We start from the raw sequence: 23,500 nt of genomic DNA on the forward strand, positions 1-23,500 counted from the left end.
ATTCTGGGAGGGATGCACCATAGTCAATGGTCTCTAGGCAGGAGACAAAATATTATCCTGGTAGACAGTCACATGTGCTAAAGGATGTGAAGCCTTTCAGACAGGAAAGCAGATTATTATCTATTCCTCTTCAGGAATTTTTATTTACTGCTTTTTCGGTCTCTCCCAGTCCAACTGGATCTAGTTTCATGATGCATATTTTGCAAATTAGTTTTGTGTTTTGTGTGGGTTACTACCTCTTATCCAGCTAATTTTTCTCCAGAAAGAAAAGCAATCAGAAGTACCTCAGGGCCTTAGAGAAATAAATGTGTTCCTAACATACCCAACATGTTATCAAGAGTGATGTAGGACCAGGCTTCTCTAGTTACACAATATCTACAATATACTCATGAGGCTATCTCCAACGTACTAATGAGAATATGCAGAATAAGGATCTTGGGAATGTTGTTTTATCTTAAAAGAAGAGATTACAATTGGATTTTTTTTATATCTATATCATCCCTAAACATACTCCCATAATAATCAATGCCAGTAATAACAAATATTTACTGAGTGCTCACATACCAAGTGGTGTACTTATCCCATATGTGCATTATTTAATGGTCACCACCCAAAGAGTACATACAATTATCCTGATTTTACAAATGGAGTACAAAGAAGCTAACTTGTCCAAAGTCAATCCCAGTAGATATGGGATTGAAAGCTAGGCTTTCTGACTCTGTAGCACAGCTTCTTAACCATAATTAAACAGTTGCTCTCTTTAAGAAATTACTTTATTTGTGTTTGTAGCAAACTATGAATAGCATGGAATTCAAGAAGGAAAGCTGCATTTAGGAAAAATGCTCTACGAGAACTCCAGCAGAAACAAAAAGTCAGGGCATCTTTTCATATTCAAGCACAGAGTCCTGAGCTACACTGGATGGGTGCTCATTTTGGATGGGTCTCGGATCAAATATAAGTTGATATGAAAACTGATCTTAGACAGTGGTTTGGAAGATCCCAAGCTCACCCTGACCCACAAACAAAACTAGATAACTACCAAATCACCCTAAATGCCCCCCAAACTGACCTGAATACAGGCAGAACAAACTCCACAACTTAAGGTAGAGAAAAAGCCACATTAAAAAAGTGGGAAATACAGACATGTGGCTCAGGAGAGCTGATGGATCCTGGTGCTGCGGTGAGGATGCAGCCAGGGTCACAGACAAGGATGGAGATGGGGGAACACGGGGGAAACAAATTCCCACAGTAACTGGTTTAGAAAGTAAGAGGGGCCAAATTTCAAATTTCGTGCCTTCTGGCAACCAGTGGGGCCTAAAGCCTGGAGTTCTTAGAGCCTGGAAGGAACTGTGCTACTCTTGGAGAGAAGGCCAGCAAACAACCTGCAGACATACAAAATGGAAACAGAGATCTGAAGAGCACCTAGGGCACACAGTGGGGAGGTTATTCACTCCTTTCAGAAGATATCCCAGAGAGGCAGTGTTCATGGAGAGACCACTCTAGGAACAAAGGAACTGGCCATATTCATCTTCTTCCCCCACCCCTCAGCATAAGTACAGGGCCACCTGCAGGAAACAACACTATGCTCACACTCACTACCTAACTTGCTGATACCAAGCACCCCCTGTGTTTGTGCTCCAGTGGAACTGTCCCTCACAGTCATGTTTGCCTCAGTCCCAGCATGGCAGGCCCCCTCCCCAAGAAGACCAGCCCAAACACTTGCTCACACGTGTCCCGACTCAGGAGTTTTGTAGTTCTGCTGGCAGTGGTGATAGGTCTTACTTCACAAGCAGACTGAGCACATCTGGTTAAAATGTGCCACATTCAGTGCAAGGACCAAACACTGCCCACGACAGCCAAAGAGAGCCTCTCCAGATAACTGGCCTGAAGGATAAAGCAGCCAGGATAAAAGAGAATATACACACCACATACTGGAGACAGTCCCAGAATCACCAGGCTTGGGAAACAAGGATACTACATGGTAGGACATTATAACACCTATTCTCCAGAAGGTCATTACCCTCAAGAACAGGAGAAACAGGCAGAGATGTAGACAAAATGAGAAGACAAAAACTTATCCCAAATGAGGGCGCCTGGGTGGCTCAGTCAGTTAAGCATCTGCCTTCGGCTTAGGTCATGATCTCAGGGTCTTGGGATTGAGCCCCATGTTGGGCTCCCTGCTCAAAAGGGAGTCTTCTCTCTCCTGCCCCTCCTCTGGTGCGAGCGCGCGCGCGCGCACACACACACACACACACACACACACTGTCTCTCTCTCTCTCTCTGTCTTTATTAATAAATAAGTAAAATCTTTTTTAAAATAAGAAATTTATCCCAAATGAAAGAACTGGACAAGGTCACAGCCAGACAGCGAAGTAAAACAGATATCAGTAACATGTCTTAAGGAGTATTTAAAGCAATGATTATAAGCATACTCACTGGACTTGAGAAAAGAGTGAAAGATGAGCGTCTTACATGTCTTACACAGAGATAAGGAATAACAAAGCAGAGACAAAGGGCTCAATAAACAAAATGGGAAACATGCTTGTAGGAATGAACAGCAGGCTGGAAGAAGCAGAGGAACAAATTAGTGACCTAGAAGACAGAGTGATGGAAAGTAACCAAGGTGAATAAAAGAGGAAAAAAAATGAATTACGCAAAATGAGAATAGGGAACTCAGTGACTCCATCAAATGTAGTAATATTTATATTACAGGTGTCCCAGAAGAAGAAAGAGAAAAAGGGGCAAAAAATTTATGTGAAGAAATAATACCTGAAAACTTCCTGAATGTGGGGAAGGAAACAGATATCCAGATCGAGGAGGCACAGAGAATCCCCAACAAAATCAACAAAACCAGATCCACATCAAGACATATTGTAATTAAACTGGCAAAACACACGATAAAGAAAAAAGTTTAAAAGCAGTAAGACAAAAGAAGACAGTTAAACCCCATAAGGCTATCAGGGAATTTTTTAGAGAAACTTTCTGAGCCAGAAGAGAGTGGCAGGACATATTCAAAGTGCTGAATAGGAAATCTGCAGCCAAGAATACTTTATCCAGCAAGGCTATCATTCAGAATAGGAGATATAAGGAATTTCCCAGACAAACAAAAACTAAAGGAGTTCATGACCACTAACCCAGCCCTCCAAGAAATATTAGAGGGGAAATTGTGAGTATAAATGAGAGACCAAAAATTATAGTACATAGGTAAGAAACATCAAAGCAGTAAAAATGAGTATATAAGTATAAAATCAGTCAAGGAACTCACAAAAGGATGTAAAATATGATAACATATACCTAGAACATGGGGAGGAGAGAAATAAAAAGTGGGTTCAACTTAAATGACCATGAATTTAATATAGACTATTCTATGCAGAAGAGATTATTTACAAACCTAATGATAACCATATATCAAAAACCACTAATAAATATGCAAAGAATAAAGAGAAAGAAATCCAAATACATCACTAAGGAAAATCACCAAACCATGAAAAAGAGAAAAACAAGAAAAGACCAGAGAAAATCTTTAGAGACAACCACAAAAGAAATAAAGTGACAATAAATATGTATCTATCAATAATTACTTTGAATGTAAATGGACTACACACTCCCATCAAAAGACAGAAAGGATAAAAAAATAAGACCCATCCATATGTTGCCTATATGAGACTCATTTTAGACCTAAAGACACCTGCAGATGGAGGGGCGCCTGAGTGGCTCACCCAGTTGAACATCAAACTCTTGATTTCAGCTCAGGCCCTGATCTCAGGGTTGTGAGTTAAAGCCCCACAATGGGCTCCACACTGAGCATGGAGCCTACTTTAAAAAAAAAAAAAAAAGACACCTGCAGAATAAAAGTGAGGGCACAGAAGAACAGCTACCATGCAAAAGAATGTCAAAAGAAAGTTGGAGTAATAATATATTCTACTTATAATTATATCGGACAAATGGACTTTAAAACAAAGACTCTAAGCAGAGACAAAGAAGGACACTATATAATAAATGATAAATGGGACACACCAAAAAGAAGATACAATTGTAAATATCTAGTGCATCCCACATGGGAGCACCCAAATACATAAAACAGTTAATAACAAATATAAAGGAACTTTATGATGATAATAATGCACTAAGAGCAGGGGACTTTAACTCCCTCCTTATATCAATGGACAGATCATCTAATCATAAAATCAACGAAGAAACAATGGCTTTGATGACACATTTGATGACACATTGGACCAGCAATGGATATATAATATCCATATATATATATATATATATATATATATATATATATATAATAAATGTATAATAAACATATATTTAGAACATTTCCTCCTAGACCAAAAGAATACACATTCTTTTCGGGAGCACATGGAACATTCTTTAGAACAGATCACATGTTAGGCCTCAAAACAAGTTTCAATAAATAAATTTTAAAAAATCAAAGTTATATCATGCATCTTTACTTACCACAATGTTATGCTAAATGCTAATGCTATAACTAGAAATCAACCACAAGAAAAAATCTGTAAAGACCAAAATTACATGGAGGTTAAATAATATGCTGCTAAACAATGGATGAGTCAACCAGGAAATCAAAGAAGAAATTTTAAAAATTATATAGAAATAAATGAAAATAAAAATACAACAGCCCAAAACCTTGGGATGCAGCAAAAGCAGTTCTAAGAAGAAATATATAGCAATACAGGCCTACCTCAAAAAGCAAGAAAAATCACAAATAAATAACCTAAACTTACACCTAAAGAACCTAGAAAAAGAACAACAAATGAAACCTAAACCTAGAAGAAAGAGTGAAATAAGACTAGAACAGAAATAAGTGATACATAATCTAAAACAAAAACCAAAACCAAACAAAAGCAATGGAATAGAATAATAAAACCAGGACATGGTCCTTTGAGAAAAAAATCAGTAAAATTGGCAAACCTCTAACTAGACTTCACAAGAAATAAAGAAAAAGGACTCAAAATCACAAATGAGAAAGGAGAAACAACAACCAATATCACAGAAATACAAATATTTACAAGGGAATATTATGAAAAAAATACGTGCCATTAGACAACCTAGAAGAAATGGATAAATTCCTATAAACTACCAAAACAAATTAGAAAATTTAAACAGGCCAATAACCAGCAAAGAGATTCAATCAGTAATCAACTAAAACAAAACAAAAGTCCAGGGCCTGTTGTCTTCACAAGTGAATTCTACCAAACACTTAAAGAATTAATACCTATTCTTCTCAAACTATTCCAAAAAATAAATGAAGAAAAACTTCCAAATTCATTCTATGAGGCCGCATTACTCTGACACCAAAATCAGATAAAGACACCACTTAAAAGGAGAGCCACGGGCCAATATCCCGATGAACACTGATGGAAAAATTCTCAACAAAATACTAGCTAAATGAATTCAACAATACATTTTTAAAAAATCATTCACCATGATCAAATGGGATTTTTCTCCTGGGTTGTAAGGGTGGCTCAATATTCACCCCGAAACCACCCAACACCAAAAAGCAAATGATCCAATTAAAAAACAAACAGAAGACATGAAGATGTTTCTCCAAAGAAGACATCCAGATGGCCGACAGACACATGAAAAGATGCTTATCATCAATTATTATCAGGGAAATGCAAATCATAACTACAGTGAGAGATCATCTCACACCTGTCAGATTGGCTAAAATCAAAAACACAAGAAACAACGGGTGTTGTTGGTGAGGATGTGGAGAAAAAAGAACCCTAGTGCACTGTTGCTCAAAAAGTTAAAAATAGAATTACCTTAGAATCCAACAATTGCACTACTGGGTATTTACCCTAAGAATACAAGAACACGAATTCAGAGAGATACATGCACTCTGATGTTCATAGCAGCATTACTGACAATAGCCAAGATATGGAAGCCCCCTCCAAGTGGCCACTGACTAATGAATGGGTAAAGAAGTGTACGCAAGCACACGAGTGTGTAATGGAATATTATCCAGCCATAAAAAAGAGTGAAATCTTGCCATTTGTAAGGACACGGATAATGCTACAGAGTATTACACTAAATGAAATAAGTCAGAGAAAGACAAATACCATATAATTTCATTCCTATGTGGGGAAAAAAGTGAACATTGGGAAGAAAACACTGCAGCATGAACATGAGAATTCTGCAACATTATCTAAGGCTTTCAGCCTGAAGCCTAAGGAAATAAATTTACTGAGATTAAACTGTTGTAACAGTAATAGGTTGCTCTTTTCCTAAATATCTGGAGAAACAAGTCAAAATGGAGATAAAACCAGATTAATTCTACTTCTAGTAAATACTGCTGGATAACATGTACTATCATCACATTCAGTTCTCCTAAAATGATCTTCTTTTACGTTTCTCAAGGTTTTCTTCTACTGTAAGATCTAAAACCACATCATCTTTTGACTAGGTGGCAAACTATTAGATGGGCCTTCTAGGTATATAAATCTCTAATCTCCATTGGATCACTTACCTTTCTATTTCATAACTGTATAGGACTTCTTTTTTTATTTTATTAATATATAATGTATTATTGCTTCAGGGGTACAGGTCTGTTAATCATCAGTCTTACACAATTTATAGCACTCACCATAGCACATACCCTCCCCAAAGTCCATCACCCTAGCCACCCCCAGCCCTACCCCACAACCCCCCAGCAACCCTCAGGGACTCCATCTTATACCTTTTGTATTCTAGTACCTTGCACTATAACTGAGAGAATGTGGACCCTCAATAAATGTCTGTTGAATGAATGAATGAATGAATATACGGGACACAAGAAGAGAACTTTTTCTGTGACAAATGTGGCTAGGAATCTATCTAAGAGTCCCGAGGCTGAGGAGAAAGGGAAAGAAGGACAATATTCAACCTGCCAATTCCACTCTCTCTCCAACATTCACCAAAAGGCAAGATTTTCACTTTGGACCACAAAGCCAAAATTGTAGAAATGTGTATTTACTAAGAGCAAAACAAACATATCTCCAGCGGTAAGGGGAGACCCTTCCATAAAACAAGAGCTACTCGGGGCTGCATTTGTGCCACTTGTCCAAGATGTTGCAGAAGAACAACTCTGGCTTGTGTTAGTTGGTCCAAGGTCAAGCATAAACTATCCTGAAGAGGATCTAATGGTGACTGGGCCACGAACAAGAAAAAGGTCAAAGTTCATCTCTGGAATGAGAAGGAAGGTAAAAGTCACAGATAGGCATCTGAAGTCAAACCAAGAACTGAGTAAGAAAAGATCAAGAGACTAAAAACCCAAACAGGTGAGGTCAGAGGCTGTACCAGTCAAATTATAGTGATGGTAGCCTCTTTGTGACTAAGTGCCATGTTATAAAAGAGAGGTTTGGAGATTGCCTTGAAGTCTTGTTCCCAAGTGGTACAAACAAGCTCCTCAGGGAGTGCTGCTGCTGTTTCCTTCAACCCTAGCATTCTCTGGGTCTTGGAAGACAAGCTTGGGTCCTTGAGAGTAAGAACAGTACTGAGGTAGGGTTAGGACACTTTCCTAAGCTCCATGATTTGAAGACCCAGTATCAGACAGTCCAAAGTTTTGTTGTTGAAACAATCGCTGACATAGTATGGCTTAGTGAGAAAGCACTCAGACTGTGAAGCAACTAGATCTGGGTTTTTATCTAATTCTGACTCTTCCCACCTGGCCCTAGGTAATTCACTTAAACCAACTCTGTTTCTTCACCTGTAGAATGGAAATATCAAGAAATTCAAATTTCACTGAATTGTGGTGAGAGCTAAGTAAAATTATTTACAAGATGCCTTCTAGTCAGTCCATAGGTGGTTAGTTCTATCCAACTGGTAGTGGGTAATTCGATTGGGCCCTTATAAATGTAAGTGCGTGCTTCAGGGTTTGTGGGTTAGGAAAACACACGTGTGCATGTACACACACACACACACACACACACACACACACACATATACCCCATGCCTACCTATCCTACCTGTTACCATTCACAGAAGTCAAGGACACCAAGTAATACAGATCTTTGTGAGCAAACGTGTGAGTCTCTGTTTTGGAACGTATGTCCTATGTTAAATACCAGAAAGTTAAAAGACCAGATAGGAGATTACATGAGTGTTTATAACGAACATGAAATGGTCAAAACAGAAACCACAAAGCTCTACCTTCTGGCTTTGAGGCCCTTCTCCCTCATCCAAGGCCCCCTCGTCTTGCTGGTCATAGGCAGGGCCTCCCAGGATTCGGATTCTCTTCTCACACTGCTTCTTTGCCACAGTCAGTTGGTTAATGTACCTTTTCATATTCCTGGCCCTTAGGAGATCAGCTTTCATTGCAGCAGTTTCTTTACCTTGAATGGGATGGATGGACAGGACCCAGTCAGAGGACAAGGTATAAAAAGGGGAACGTAACAACTCTGAACGAGACTGGTGTCTGATGTGGTATATTTTGAACAGTGGGTACTAAAGAAGAGAATTCATGCTAAACACACATATAGACATATATACTCTCAAATAGAAGTATCATTAATTTCTAAATATACCACTGAAAAATCCTACTCAGGCATGAAACATTTAAAAAAAAAAAAACACCTCATCTATACACTTACACTCACAATCAATGTACATGTGCATATGTGTATTTAAATATATGCATGTATCATGTATGCAGAGACATTCCTAAGCATGGAGTGCTCACTGTGTGTCAGGCACTGGCTAGGCATTTGGGACCCGAGACGAACTGTTAGATCTCATGGAACTTATAGCCTAGCAAGGCAGATATCCAAAGATAGCAACAGCAATTACGAGCGCATATGGGTTACAGAGAAAATGTGCAGGTATCCTTGAGCTGCTTGACCAGTGCTCCTGACCCAGGTTTCCCTGAGCAAATTACACTCAAATGAAATGAAGCAGTGGAATGTGGCGCCCAGGGAGAGCAGCAGGTGTGAAAGTGAAAGCCTTGAGGCAGGAAGGAGAGAGCCTGGGAGGGCTTGGAAGAGCCAGTGCAGCAGATGCAAGGGGGAGCTAGGGATCCAAAGTAAATGTGGAGGAGGCAGGGGCCAGAAGACACAAAGCCGTTTCGTCTGTTTAGTCCATAGAAACAACTTCGGTCTTTAGCTCAATAGCACTGAGCAGCGTCTAATGGGTTTTTAAGCAGGAGTATGTCATAAATGGATTTGTATTTTTTTTTAAGATTTTATTTATTTATTTGACAAAGAGAGATCACAAGTAGATGGAGAGGCAGGCAGAGAGAGAGAGAGAGAAAGAGGGAAGCAGGCTCCCCGCTGAGCAGAGAGCCCTATGCGGGACTTGATCCCAAGACCCTGAGATCATGACCTGAGCCGAAGGCAGAGGCTTAACAACTGAGCCACCCAGGCGCCCTGGATTTGTATTTTTAAAGATTACACAGGAAGGATTAAAAAAAAAAATTGGAAGGCAGAAGACCGTAAGAAGGCAAACCAGCTGAAGACCACTGCAGTAACTGAGGAAGCAGGTGCCTAAACCAGGGTCACGGCAATGGCAGGAGAGGGGACTGGAAGGATCTGAGAATGATTTTTTAAGAGAACAGGACTCTGTGACTGACCAGACAGAAGAGGACAGGTAGCTGAGGACTGTAAAGAAAACAAAGGTATCAAAGACACTCCCAAGTTTCTGCCATGAGCAACCATGGAGGTGGTGGGGCCACTTATGAACCAGGGAACATTATAAAAAAAGCACAATTATGAAAGATCTTAAATCCAACCACAGACCATGTGGCAGATGATATTTGCCAAAGGTGCTCACGAGATCTCTCATCCCACCTGCTCTTTTCAGTCAGTGTTACTTTGACAACCTCCCTCTGAGAAATAGGGTATATGTTCCATTTTCTTGAACACAGGGTGGGTTTGTGATTACAGAGGAAGCAATGCCATGACTTCTAAAGTTAGATCGTCATGCGCTTAGAGCCCTAAGCCCTAAGCCTCCAGCCAGGAGGCCTCTGTGCTTGTGGAGGCCTAAGCAGTCAATGGAGAGATCCACATAGAGAGGCCCCCCAGACCATAGCCCTGGCTGGAGCCTCGGCTCACATTCAGCACCAACTTGGCACCATGTTCATATATCATCTAGAAGGGGAGGCATCCAGCTGCAGTCAAGCAGAGAAGAGTCATCCCTGCCAAACCTGCTCAAACTGCCAACTTGTGTACAGAAGAAAATATATTGTTTAAGACACTGCCTTTTGGGATGGTTTTTGTAGCACAACAAAAGAAAAAGCGAACAGAGTTTGAGGGCATTTGGCTCCCTGAGTGGAGATGGAAGGTGTGGAGTTGACAAGTATTCAGCAGTTGATGACAACTCAAGTCACAGGAGGAGGTGAGACAACCCAGAGAAGACAAAATGGTCCCAGTACAGAATCTAAGTCAACCCTACATTTAATAGTGAGAAAGAAGAAGAAAAGCCAGCAAAGGAGAAGGTAAAGGAGAGATAGAAGATGAACGTGAGTATATGGTTTACAGAGAAGCCAAAGAAGAAATTTCAGCAACACAGGGAAAACAGAATCTCCTGTGTGGTGCTGCACAGCCTCCTAATGGTCACCATACCTTCGGCTTTGCCTCCCCTTCAGTCAGCATGGCAGCCGAGGCTAACCTATGTAACGTATCAACCCAGTCACATCATTCCCCTGCTCAAAACCCTGCCCCACACCATTTCACCCGCAGGGAAAGGCCTTAAAAGAGGGCATAGAGGCCCTACACACTCCAGCCTCATCCTCCCCAGCTCTCCATAGTAATTACACCAGTTTCCTTACAGGCTCTTGCCTTTTTAATTTTTTTTTATTTATTTTTTTTTAAAGATTCTCTTGCCTTTTTTAAATAAAAGCTTTATTGAGATACACTTCACAGACTATATGATTCTCCTTATTTAAAGTGTACAGTTTAGCTGCTTTTAGTATATTTACAGACCGTGCGGCCATCACCGCAATCACTTTTTTGAAGATTTTCATCACCCTCGGAAGAAGACAGGTACTCATTAGCAGTCACCAAACCTCTCAGCCCTGGGAATTTTTATGGGGTTTTTTCTACAAATTTGCCTATTCTAGACAGTTCACATAATACATGGTCTTTGGTGACCAGCTTCCAAAACCCACTGGGTGGCTCCCTGCTCAGGGCTTTTTCATGCCTTCCCTCAGCAAGGCCCTTTCACCCCCTCACGGCACCCCCTGCCCCCGGGATCTGCAAGGCTCATTTCCTCACCTCCTTCAGATCCTCAGTTCAGATCTCGGGGGAGCCCTCCCAGGCACCCTATTTCTAATAGCAACCCCAGCCTACAACCCTGCCTTTCTCCCTCTCTGCTTTACTTTGTCCATAGAACCTATCACCACACTTATATTCGACTTATTTATCCTGTAAGTAGGTCCTCATCAAGGTCAGCATTTTGTTTATTTACACACTATTGTGTCTCCAGCACCTACAGCAGTGCCTGGCAACACAGTGGGAATTCACTGAATATTTGTTGAATGGGTGAATGAGCTGTGTCAAGCATTCCTGAGAGGTCAACAAGCATAGAGCTAATATTTCGCTAAGTGCTTACTATGTTTCAGGTATTGGCCTTCTCTAGAACTTGGGCTCTAAAGGAGAGAAACAGAGTATCCTCATCTCCCATTCTTCACTTTACTCTGACAACATTGTTTCTGCCCCTTCTCTCCACCAAACCTGTTATTGTCAATCACTAGCAACCACCATGTTAAATACGGTGGAACATTTTCTTTAACATCTAGAATCAGAATTCTGACGGTTCCACTTAGGAGTTATCGATCTTAGCAAGGAGTTTTTAAGATTTAATTCAAAAGCATTTACAGTGATATGTTTCCTTATGTGCGCATTATATAATTTCAAGTAAAAGCAAAAAATTTACACAATATTGATTTTCAAAAATGACTAAGTATTTAGTCATCTCCCTGTGGATAATGGACTGGCTTGGCATACACAACGTAGAAGCAGGACTGGGATTGAGGGAAGGCTTCTTTTTCTTTTTTTTTTCTTTTTTTTTTTTTAGTGGGAGAGAGATGAGCTGGTTTTATTGCTGATGAGAAGGAATAAACTCAGAGAGAAAGCGAAGTGATGATGGGGAGTGGCATCCAGAAGACAGGTAAATAGAGGGCTCTGGGAAAAGGCCACCTCCTCTACCACAGTAACACAGAAGGCAGAAGAGATGGGCACACCTACAAACCAAGTTTGGTTGGAAGCTGGGGCCATTCTCCTCATATGGTCTCCATTCCCCTGAAGTAGTGAGTGAGGTTATCTGCTTACAGTGAGATAAGTAAAAAGGGCAAGTGTCAGAGGCCTGCAGAAAGTGGGGAAGTGGGAAATCCTCTATGGAAAGGAGAAGAGCAAGCTCACTACAGAAACAGTGAGATTGTTTCAGGCAATGTTCGGGGGCTAGGTGACCACTAGATAAATATAAATATACCTAGGCAGACAGATCACACCTTCTGAAAGGGAGTCATAATGTGGTCGGCTCAGATTGGAAGTACCCGTAATAAAGGAAGCTGGATTCTGCTTCTTGGTGCCCCTGAAAATGTTTTATAGAACACTTTGTAATGTTTTCTAGAACTCTTCTGGAGTCCTCCAATCCCTAGAATGATCATTACCTCTCTCATGTCCCACTTAGTCAATTTGTGCAAACCCTAAAACAATACCCAAACAGGCTGAACAAATTCACTGAAAAAGCTTAGATGAGTACCACAAAACATTTTATCTTTCAGAAGCATATTTTTTCAGCACTTAGCACAAAGGGTAATAGGCTGACTTCAGATCAACAGATTTCCTTATTCCAGAGGGTCTGTCAGATATTATAGGATGACTTTTCTGTATGAGCGCCAAGGAAATGCTTTCGACTTTAATAATAATTTTTTAACTTGTCCTATACTTAACTAATAGGTCCTGACCAAAGAATTAATTAACCCAAGGTTAATAATAATAATTATGACAATCTAAAGAAGAAAAAAATAGTATTTCCAGAGTTCCCTTAGTGGGAAAATAAAGGTGAATGTAAGTCTGCCTCCGAATTAGTCTATCACAAACTAGGATGTTTTCTGTGGGTAACCAAATGAAATAACATGGATTGGAACAGCTAATTTTTCAGAAAAAATTTTTCATTTTTATAACATAGATATTTAAAATCAAATGTTAGACATATTAAAATATCCTAAAGTTTGGGAACAAAATAATTGCCTTTTATAAAATAAATCTAGAGCAGAGTTTTAATTTGGGGTTAAAATGGGCTAATAAAGAGCCACACATAGAAAGGAATCGACACACATTTATCAACAACCAAACTCTTCTCTTAAGAAAGCATAAAAGCCTTTCTAAAAGCACAAAAACTAGAAGCAAATTCCAAAAAAAAAAAAAAAAAAGTAATAAAGAGAATAAACCTTCATCTAAAACCCAGCTGCAGGGCTGAGAAGAATATTCTCGTGTTCTACTTGAATGTCGCCTGCTCACGTGAACACAATGCCATTGTCTGATCACAAAGCTTGTTGCTAACAAATTCGACAGCAGCTTGTTGCTTAGGCAATTCTGTTTATTTCTGCCTCGGAAGACTAATGCCACGTTCGGTGCTAAGTGACTAACGTGGAACTCATGTAGCCCTTGTGTGTGTCGTGCCAAAACCCTTGTAAATCCAGCGATACTCATGAATGTGTTCTGTGACCTGAAAACCCATTCAGTCAGGAAATATTCAGGCCATGGAAAGTAAAGGCCAGTGGGTATGTGACAAAACACTGTGGCCCCGCTCAAGCCAGATTCACATGGCTGGCTCTCCGGAGAGCATGAGGGAACACTGCATTGTTACAAACTGGTGAATCACACAACTGTTTGACCTAGCTTTAAAAAGAAGGCCAAGAAGATGAACAGCAGCAGGTGAAACAGTGAATGGCAGTGGTTCTTGAAACTGGTGCCAAGATGAACACACAAGTGATCGAATATTCTAAAGCAATTAATTATAAATATTTACTGTTCTTCCTTCCAGATAGACCAGATTCTACTGAGGCCAGAACAAAAGGAAATGGGTTCATTGGGTTCCTCTGCTGAGAAAAGAAATTCAGATTACACATTGGGTGAATGCTTTTGGCTATGAAGACATTACAGGAGACCTATGGACAATATCTGCCACTGCTTTCTGCTTTAAACCTTCTGTGCATGACAGAGTTCTTCCTCAAGCAAGTGAAGTGTCTAGCAGTAAAATACAAACACCAGGGAGAACTGTTGGGTACAGGTTCTAATGAAGCAAAGGAGAGTGAAGTCATTTACAGTGTAAACTAAGGACTCCAGAAATAGCATGAGTAACGGTGAATTAACATGGCCCCACTTTCCTCCTGCCAGCAGCACTCTCAGCAGGCTGACTGGGGTGTTGATGGGTAACAGGGCAGGGGTTCTCATCATCAGCACTGCTGACATTCTGGGCCGGATAAATTTCCTGGGGGCCATCCTGTGCATTGTGGGATGCTGAGCAGCGTTCCTGGCCTCTACCACTAGGTGCCAGCAGCATTCCTTCCCCCAGATGGGACAATCAATAAGGTCTCTGGACACTCAAATGTCCCTGGCACCCTGAGGGGTGGGGGTTGGGGGGACTGTGCCCTGCACCCCCACCCCACAAAGAAGTACTAATACAGCGGTACAAACTTTGTGATGGTTAAGACAAGTCTGCACACTTGCCCCCTTCCCCTGACCCCTCAACATGTGGCTCTCCTCCCCAGCAGGCCTGCTTTTGACCCCCAGACCCTTGAGGTAAGGAATTAAAGTTCCTCACCAGAAAATATTGGGCCTCCATTCCTCAACTCGTGTCCATAGTGACAAACTAACAATCATTTGAATCTTTCTGGTACATGTAAATAGGAGTTTTAATAAACCCTCTTGAGAGGAGGATTCAAGGAACAGATATGCATTTACCTAGGGAAGAGTCAAGTTCCACCATGAGAAATGGTGCTCGACTTCTTAACATGAAACTAGCAATTCTCAGCAGTTACTAATCATCAGCAATTTCTTCAAAATTATCTGAAAATCACCTCAGAAGTTTCCCAGGAACTAAAATATATATATTTATCTTACTTTTCAACTTGAGGCCAGTATGTTCTTTTTCAAAAAGAACAAATGGAATTTTCTTACCACATCAAACACCTGAATTTCAGTCTAAAGTGTCACTCCACTTTAGCAGAAAGCATACTTGAGGAATAAGCAGAGTTCACAGCAGGGGCTGGTGGTAGAAGTACTCATGTTATAGTGGAGAAGACTACAGAGGGCTGGTAGTTTGACCTAGCCACGCCTGGTCAGGGAGGCTTATAGTACACCTTTTCTTCTTCCTTTAAATGTCTCAAGTACTGAAACTTCGAGCATTTCCTTTGGTTTAAAGCCCTCCAACATGCTTACAATACATTTTTAAAGTAATAATGCCATATCAACTAAATCCACACAAGACTAAGAGAGTCCTGCTCCCAAACTGGAATCATGAGTTGAACAGGCACAAGACATACACTTAGAACAGAGATCCAGCCCAATAATTTGTTAAGTTTTGAACAAGACTTTCATAACATCTACCCATGAGAGTGAGCAGGGTGGTGGGAAGAGACCAGGACTAAAAATCAGGAGACCAGGGTTCAAGTTCCAAATCTATATGTGACTAACTAGTTCTAATTATACAAGGCATATTATTTACCATCTCTGGACCTAAACTTCATTTGTTTAAATGTGGGTGCCATCATATGTGATGATTAAAGTTTTCTTGAGGTACAGAGGTGGTAAGAGGACTGGCTATAATGTTTTGGGACTATATAGAGAGTAACGGAAGTGCCCTGAGCCCTTAGTCCCTCCAGGCAGAGGACGGAGGGGGTCCAGGGAGCCAGATGGGATGCTGGAGAAGGGATGGCAGAGGTTGCAGTACTCAGGGTATGAGGGCTGGGCAGGGAGAAACCCTGGCAGGGGCCCCAGTAGCCATGGGCTGAGGTGTCTTCTAAGTTTAGGTCATTCATAAATCTGTTTTTCATGATAAATCTGTTTTTATCAAATTACTGCAATGCTAGAAAATCAGATCATATCAAAAACACAAGGAAGGAGAGTGAGAAGTCCACTAAAGTCTACAGATTAGCTCCCTTCTTTCAATGCATCTTTAAACACAAGATCAGACAAAGAAGGTACATATTATCTTTATTAAAATAATTCCTAAAAATATATGTTTATAAAAAATAAAAAATTATATTAAAAAAAATAATTCCTAATATTGGATAATGGATAGCATTATGGTTCTTATCCATACACATATGTAATATTTTCTGAAGTTCTTCTATAGTTCTACTTGATATATTCAATTCCAAAACTATTTAAACTCTAAAGTTGCACAACTTGACCAAAGCCTCCCCACCTATACTATGAGCATATTACTCCCCAGTGTATACTATTTATACTTTGCAGTTTCTAGCAGACTCAAATCAACATCATCATGTCCTTTGTTGTCATCAGCTGAATACATGTTACTCGTGAATCACCTTAACTATTCTTCATAACATTTCGGGATTCAGAACAGAAGAACAGAAAAGAAGGCTTTAAAAAGGGAACTGTAATCCTAGACTTATATCCACCAAACTGCAGGGACAATCTCTGTGTCCCGGTACTACTTAGAATTTCCTATAGTTGGCCAGTGTCTTAGTTCGTTCAGGCACCTCTAACACAGACTGGGTGGCTATAAACAACAAAAATTTGTTTCTCACAGTCCTGGAGACTGGAAATCCAAGATCAGGGTCCCAGCATGAGCAGGTTCTAGTGAAAGGCCCTTTCCAGGATGCAGATGCCATGTGTTTACATGGTAGAAGCAGCTAGGGATCTCCATGGAGCCTCTGGATAAAAGTACCGCACGAGTCCCACACTAGTGGGACTAGGGCTCCACACTCATGAGTTACATACCTCCCCAAAGGCGTTACCGCCTAATACCATCATGTTTGGGGGAGTTAGGATTTCAGTGTAAGAATTTTGGGAGACACAAGATCCATGTCCAGCCTTTGCCAAGAGGTGCAAGGCTATGTGGTCAATAAAGCCAGACAGGTCTGTGACCTTCCAGGGACCGGCATGACACAGAAGGCAGGGGCAGAAAACCTGGCCACCATGGGTCATTTAAAAACTCAATTCTTGGGGTACCTGGGTGGCCAGGTTAAGTGTCTGCCTTTGGCTCAAGTCATGATCTTAGGGTCCTGAGAAAAAGTCCCACATTAGGCTCCCTGCTTTCTCTACCTCTGCCGGCCATTACCTCTGCTTGTACTTTCTTTCTCTCTGTCAAATGAATAAATAAAATCTTTTTTTAAAAAATTGGGGAAACATGAACATTCAGACCATAGCAGTTCACTTATTTCAACAGACTATTACTCAACTACTCTGGCTGTTCTAATTGTAAATAAAAAGCTAAAGAGTTGGGTACTAAAATATAAACATTAATACATTAATGGCTCTTCATAATCTACAGCAGTGGCTCTTAAAGTGTGGTTCCTGGATAAGTAGCAGCAGCATTACTGCAAACTCCTGGGCCCACTCCAGATCTCCAGAATCAGAAACTGTGGGGTAGGGTCTGGGCATCTGCATTATAACAAGCCCTCCACGTGATCCTGATATGCACTGTAGTTTGAAAACCACTGTTCTACCGGATTTAGCCCAAACTTCTTAGGATAGCTTACAAGTTTCTTTAGCATCAGCCCCTGTCTTCCTATCAAGCCTTACTTCTTCATTACATGCCAAGCACCAGCACAGTGTCTCACCTGACAAAGCTTATACACAGGAGCCCATTCCACACCTCTCTTCTTTGTCTGTAGACATGTGGTACCATTTACCCATTTCCACCTGATAAACCCAGAAGAAAACAAGGGTGACTCCATCTTTCCATCTCAATGCTGCTACTCTTAAGAAAAAGTCTTTCCTGACCTCTGTTCCAGGTAGAGCTGCCTGCTCGACACTTCTGTTCCATCACTAAATTCTGAACAGGTAAGTCTCACTACACTTATCAAATTGTATTATAATTCTGTATGTGTGTCTCCCTGTCTCCTTGTCAGACTATGATCTCCTTAAGGTCAGAGACAGTTTTTTTTTTCATTACACAGCTGTGCCTAACACATAATGGCACTCAAAAAAATATTTGCTGAATGACTAAAGACCTACTTCTGGTGATTATGACTTCCTCCAGAGTATATTATTCTCTACTGATATGAGGGTTCCTAAAAATTCAAGAGCTTTCTTATCTGCCCAGAATCAGGAAAAGTGGGGCTGTGATCAGAGATGTCGCATTTGAGATAAAATATAAAGATAAATAGGAATCACCTACACAGAGTGAGACTGAGAAGAGGGTAAGCATTCTTAGAAGAATCAGAGAAAAGGGCAAGGAATATGAGGAGGATGAATCAGGGTGAGTTGAGGAAAAAGAAACATTAGTGTGGCTAGAGTACAATGAGAGGGAATGGAATGGCAAGAGATGAGGCTGAAGACAGAAACAGGGGCCAGAGCAAGCAGGAATCTTGTAGGCTGCATGTCTAAGAACAATGGGAAGACAATGAATGGTTGGAAGCATGAAGGTAACATGATGACATCTGCATATTTTTTTAATCATTGTGACTTCAATATGAAAAAATATATTAAATAGGGGCAGGAGTAGATAGAAGGAGACCAATTAAGAAGCTATTACCACTGTTCAAGAAAGAGTGGCACTGGAAGATGGTTGTGTAAAAGAGAACAGAGTTGAGATATATTTAGGAGGACAATCTGTATGACAGTAATGGACTAGACATAGTACATGTTGAAAGAAATTACTCCTACTTTATGGTATATGGACAGACAGTATTCCCATTCACTGAAACAAGAAACTAAGAGGGGGACCAGTTATGTGGTACTTTGATTTGGACATTTTCATTTGGAGGTCCCTTTCTGATATCCAAACAAAAACACTGAATAAGTAGAAAAGTAGAGAATGGAGGTTCTGTAGTTAGAAATTTGGAGACTTATCGGCATATAGATAAGGGAAAGAGAAGACTAGCCAGATAAAGGGTAGAGGCAGTGCTACCCAACAGAATTTCCTGTGGTGATGGAAATGTTCATTCTGTGCTATCCAATATGGTAGCCACATATGGTTACCGAACAATTGAAATGTGGCTGGTATGTTAAGGAACTGAGTTAAATTTGTATTTACCTTTAATTAATTTAATAGCTCTTATATTGGACCATACAGGTATAAAATAATGAGAGCATGAGAAACAAATACTGAGGAACTCCAACATTTAAAGGCCAACATAGAAGAATAAGCAAGCAGAAAAACAAGTAAGAATGAGACAAAGTGTTAGCCAGTATAGTCAACAATGTCAAATGCACCAAATAGTCAAACAAAATGAAGATTGAAAAAAGTTCACTGAAGTTAGCCAGCTGGACTTGGCTAAACTTCCTAAATTCCATGACCAACAAGCAGTTAAGGTCATTAATTGGGAAAACTCAGGTCTCAGTTAATACATTTGGTCAGGATGAATGATAAAATAAGGTCAGAGGCAAGAAAATATTGTGAACAAACTAAATCTTCTGAGACTAATTGTTTCAAATTATTTAGTGTTTTTAAGTTTACTCTAAGATCTTGTCCCCCTAACTATAGCTAATAAAATTTTCTTACCTATAACACAAGGAAATGAGTTTGATAATATGATTTTTCTTTCTAGGACTTATTTTCCCTAGAATCATATCAATATCATATCATATCATATCATATCATATCATATCATTAAACCCCTGAAGCTCTGTAAACATATAAAAAATAATTTGATGCCTTATTCCTTGAAAAGATAAAAATCTCCTCCCAAAAAAGCCATCAAAAATAAAATTAAAACTTCTACCTTGTTAAAGAGGATAATCTGTTCCTAATCTGTGATATACTAATCTACAGTGAATCTAAAACACACGCAGAGTTTTATGTGGATTTGTTGGAGTTTGTTGAAGACTTAAAAAAGCCTTGTTTTGACACTTCATAAGTATACAAAGTAAAATAGCCCCCAGGCTGTCCTTTGTCATCCTGAGTTATCTGGCTGGTTCCTTAAGGTCTCAGAGGACATGCAGTCAGGTAATTTCTCCCAGTGTTATACAAATATTTTTTCCTAATATGTTCAAAGTATTTTCACTATTCATCCCATTTCTTAGTTGTTATTGATTTTGACTGAAAAAGAGTTGGGGTGCCTTGGTGGCTCAGTCCTTAAGCAGCCGACTCTTAATTTCAGCTCAAGGTCCTGCTCCAGGCTCTGCACTCAGCTAGGAGTCTGCTTCAAGATTCTGTCTCCCTCTGCCCCTCCCCACACTCAGTGCATGTGCATGCTCTCTTTCTCTCTGAGTAAATAAATCTTTTAAAGGGGGGGGGGGACCTGGGAGGTACAGTCAGTTGAGCATCCAACTCTTGATTTCCCATGATCTCAGCATCATGAGATGGAGCCCCACATCGGGCTCCGCCTTCAGCATAGTCTGCTTCAGACTGTCTCTCCCTCTCCCTTTGTCCCTCCTGCTCATGCTCACTCTCTCCCTCTAAAATAAATAAGTAAATCTTTTTTAAAAAAGATTTGCCAGAAACATCTTTATATGTAACTACAAAACTATATTTATAGTACACACATATCACTACATTCATAAATAAATTTCTCAACCCTAGGTTGAATCTAAATATTCGTAGGATCTTCCATCTGTTCGTTCTTTTTTTAAAACTTCAGCTTCCCACTCACAGAAAGAACGCGAAACTAAGGAGAAACAGCACTGGCAATGAAAGTGCTTACAACAGCACACACAACCTAACATTACCTCATGGTCACTCGAAGACAGAAATGAGCACAGCCTGATTTTCTAGGTTGAAGGAAACCAGTCCAGGTAGGTGCAGCTTGTAGCAAGAAGTTAACTTTATGACTGAGGTCTTTCCCCAACTCTGCCCGATTCTTTGCCTGATTCTGTGCCTGAGGTTTTTCCCTGATTCTTTGCCTATTTTCACTAAAGCACACTATCCCTAAAATTCAAAGATCACTAAAATCAACTCAATAATTGGGTTTTGGGGAGACTATAATGCTAAAAATTTAACTTTCCTTAATGACTTTAACAGGGAGGAAAATAAACAGACAAATTTATTTGAAAAGATCAATTTGAGGAACGATACAGGAGCTACCTAGAACCAGTTTTTAAAGTACCTTTTATGAGCCAGCCATACATTAAAACTCTAGATCTCACATACTGTGAGACTTGATATGTTATTGAATATTCAGTTAAAAGAAAAAGTAAGGACAGTGGGGAATACTAAATTTGATCTTCCTCTTTTACAAGAAAGTATGTGCACTTAAATTATAACAACCCAATTATTTAAAAAGGGAAGCCACATTACAGAACTTATACAGTGAGACAGCAGATGATATTATGAATCAGGGGAAGTCACTTCAGACTGGTATACAGTGCTCTCCTCTGATAATGGAGAACACAGCATCAGTTCTGCAAAGATAAGTGACTTAGAGACAGCATGAATAGAAGACTGTTATCTCTACACTGGTAACATGCAAATATTTCTCTGCAGGGTTGCATCTTTTCTCCACAGTGTGAATCCCAGTTTCAAAATGCCACATGGGTACTATTTATTTATTTAAAATAAGTTAATTAACATATAGTATACTTTTAGTTTCAGAGGTAGAGTTTAGTTGCAGGTAACATCCTGTGCTCATTCCATCACGTGCCCTCCTTAGTACCCATCACCCAGCTACCCAATCCCCCACCCACCTCCACTCCAGCAACTCAATTTGTTTCTTACAGTTAAGTCTCCTATGCTGTGTCTCCCTCTCTGATTTTGTCTTATTTATTTTTCTTTCCCCTTCCACTATGTTCACCTGTTCTGTTTCTTAAATTCCACATATGAGTGAAATCATATGTTATTTGTCTTTCTCTGATGATGTTGAGCAAAATAAATCAAACAGGCACTTCCCTCTCCTCCAGTCCTGCACATCCAGAACGTCCAAAACCAGTCCCCCATATACATTCCTTAACTCTTCTGATGTGTTCACTGAGAAACCCTGTATGACCATGCAGAGCCTCAATCTGAAGACTGAAAAAACTGAGTCCTAGGATGTATCCAGGTTTCATGAGGAAGCTTGCAAGAGAAGCTCACTTGAACAAGGTTTCTTGTCTACCCTAAACCACTTCACCAGTCTGAAGCAATGGAATATTATAGAACAGCTGCAGACTAGAAGTTAGGGTCTCTAACTTCTCCAGATAGCCATTTCCTCATGGGTAAAGTCAGCAGGCTGTACCAGCAGGATAATTTCCCATGCTCTGATTCTTCTTTACATCCAATCAGTCAGCAAGTAGGCCATTTTCCTTCATAGTCTTCCTGTCAATCCTGTCCTCACACTACCATTATCCAGGTCCCAGACTAGAATACCTCATTCCCAGACATTGCATCACCCTGACAGTGAGAATACTCCAAAAATACTTCAAAAGATTTCATAAATAGGGGCTCCTGGATGGCTCACTCAGTTGAGCATCTGGCTCTTGGTTTCAGCTCACATTATGATCTAGGGATCGTGGGGTTGTGGAATTGAGTCCCAGTTCAAGCTCCATGCCCAGGACGGAGTTTGCCTGAAATTCTCTCTCCCTCTGCCCCTTCCTCCACTTGTACTCTGTCCCTCAAAAGAAATGAAATCTACTTCATACACAATGAACTTTCATTTTTCTATTTCCATTTATATGTGATTGTGCATTACATGGTTTCTCTACCTTGTTAGAGCTATAATGTGCAATGGCACTACACTGAAATGTTTTCTTTATTATAGAAATAGGAACATAAATAGATCTGAATCATTAACCATAACCTGAATACAATTAGGGAGAAAAGTTTTAATTACTTATCAAAAATGAATTGTTATAAGATTTAGAAGATCTAGTAACTCAAATAACATAAAAATGTTGAACACCCTATTTAAATAGAACTAGTCAATAAAAATATAATGTAAATATTCTATCAAACCATTCTAGTGATACACAGACTAACCTGGAAAGATAATTATAAAAATCTTTGTTTTGGTCACACTCAATTCCCCTCTATTATATGTTTCCTGCAGGTACATGAAATGTGAGAGTTTGCTTTGTGAAGCAATACAAGAGCTGGTTCTCCCTACTCAGTTCTCCAGCACGTGTCCTCTGAGCCCAATGTGCAGTCCCCTTTGAATGGAGACCACTCTGCCCACACTCTAAGCCTATAAAGTTGTTTCAAGCTAGTTTTACATACACAAGAAGCAGAGTCCTAGACTCTGAGAAAGAAATTCTCTGGCTCAAAGCCAAATCAGATAAACCAGAAGGACCAATTAGAATTTAGAATAAACTTAAAAACAGAAATACATTTCACCAAAAAGCTTTTATAAAATAACTTTACTTATTATTCAAGTTCGACTCTACTAAGCATTTGCCTGCCAGAGACGAGCCTAGATATTTGAACATGCTACTTCATTTAGTTATTG

At 39.9% G+C, this 23,500-nt stretch overlaps 2 protein-coding genes across 6 annotated transcripts in view; one reads left to right on the top strand and one right to left on the bottom strand.

Annotated features, from left to right (window-relative positions):
* CENPU (centromere protein U) overlaps positions 1 to 23,500 on the top strand; it is a 627,562-nt gene that overhangs the window by 103,545 nt on the left and 500,517 nt on the right. The gene's annotated exons all lie outside the window — the stretch shown is intronic.
* The window catches only part of SNX25 (sorting nexin 25), a 129,264-nt gene that overhangs the window by 30,964 nt on the left and 74,800 nt on the right, over positions 1 to 23,500 (bottom strand). For all 5 annotated transcript variants that reach the window (XM_082715717.1, XM_082715715.1, XM_082715716.1 and 2 more), the window contains one exon: positions 8,164 to 8,345. In XM_082715717.1, the coding sequence (XP_082571843.1) occupies positions 8,164 to 8,345 (182 nt within the window). The remainder of the gene's footprint in view (positions 1 to 8,163; positions 8,346 to 23,500) is intronic.

The sequence above is a fragment of the Mustela nivalis genome (assembly GCF_964662115.1).
Source record: "Mustela nivalis genome assembly, chromosome: 20".
Classification (NCBI taxonomy): Eukaryota; Metazoa; Chordata; class Mammalia; order Carnivora; family Mustelidae; genus Mustela; species Mustela nivalis.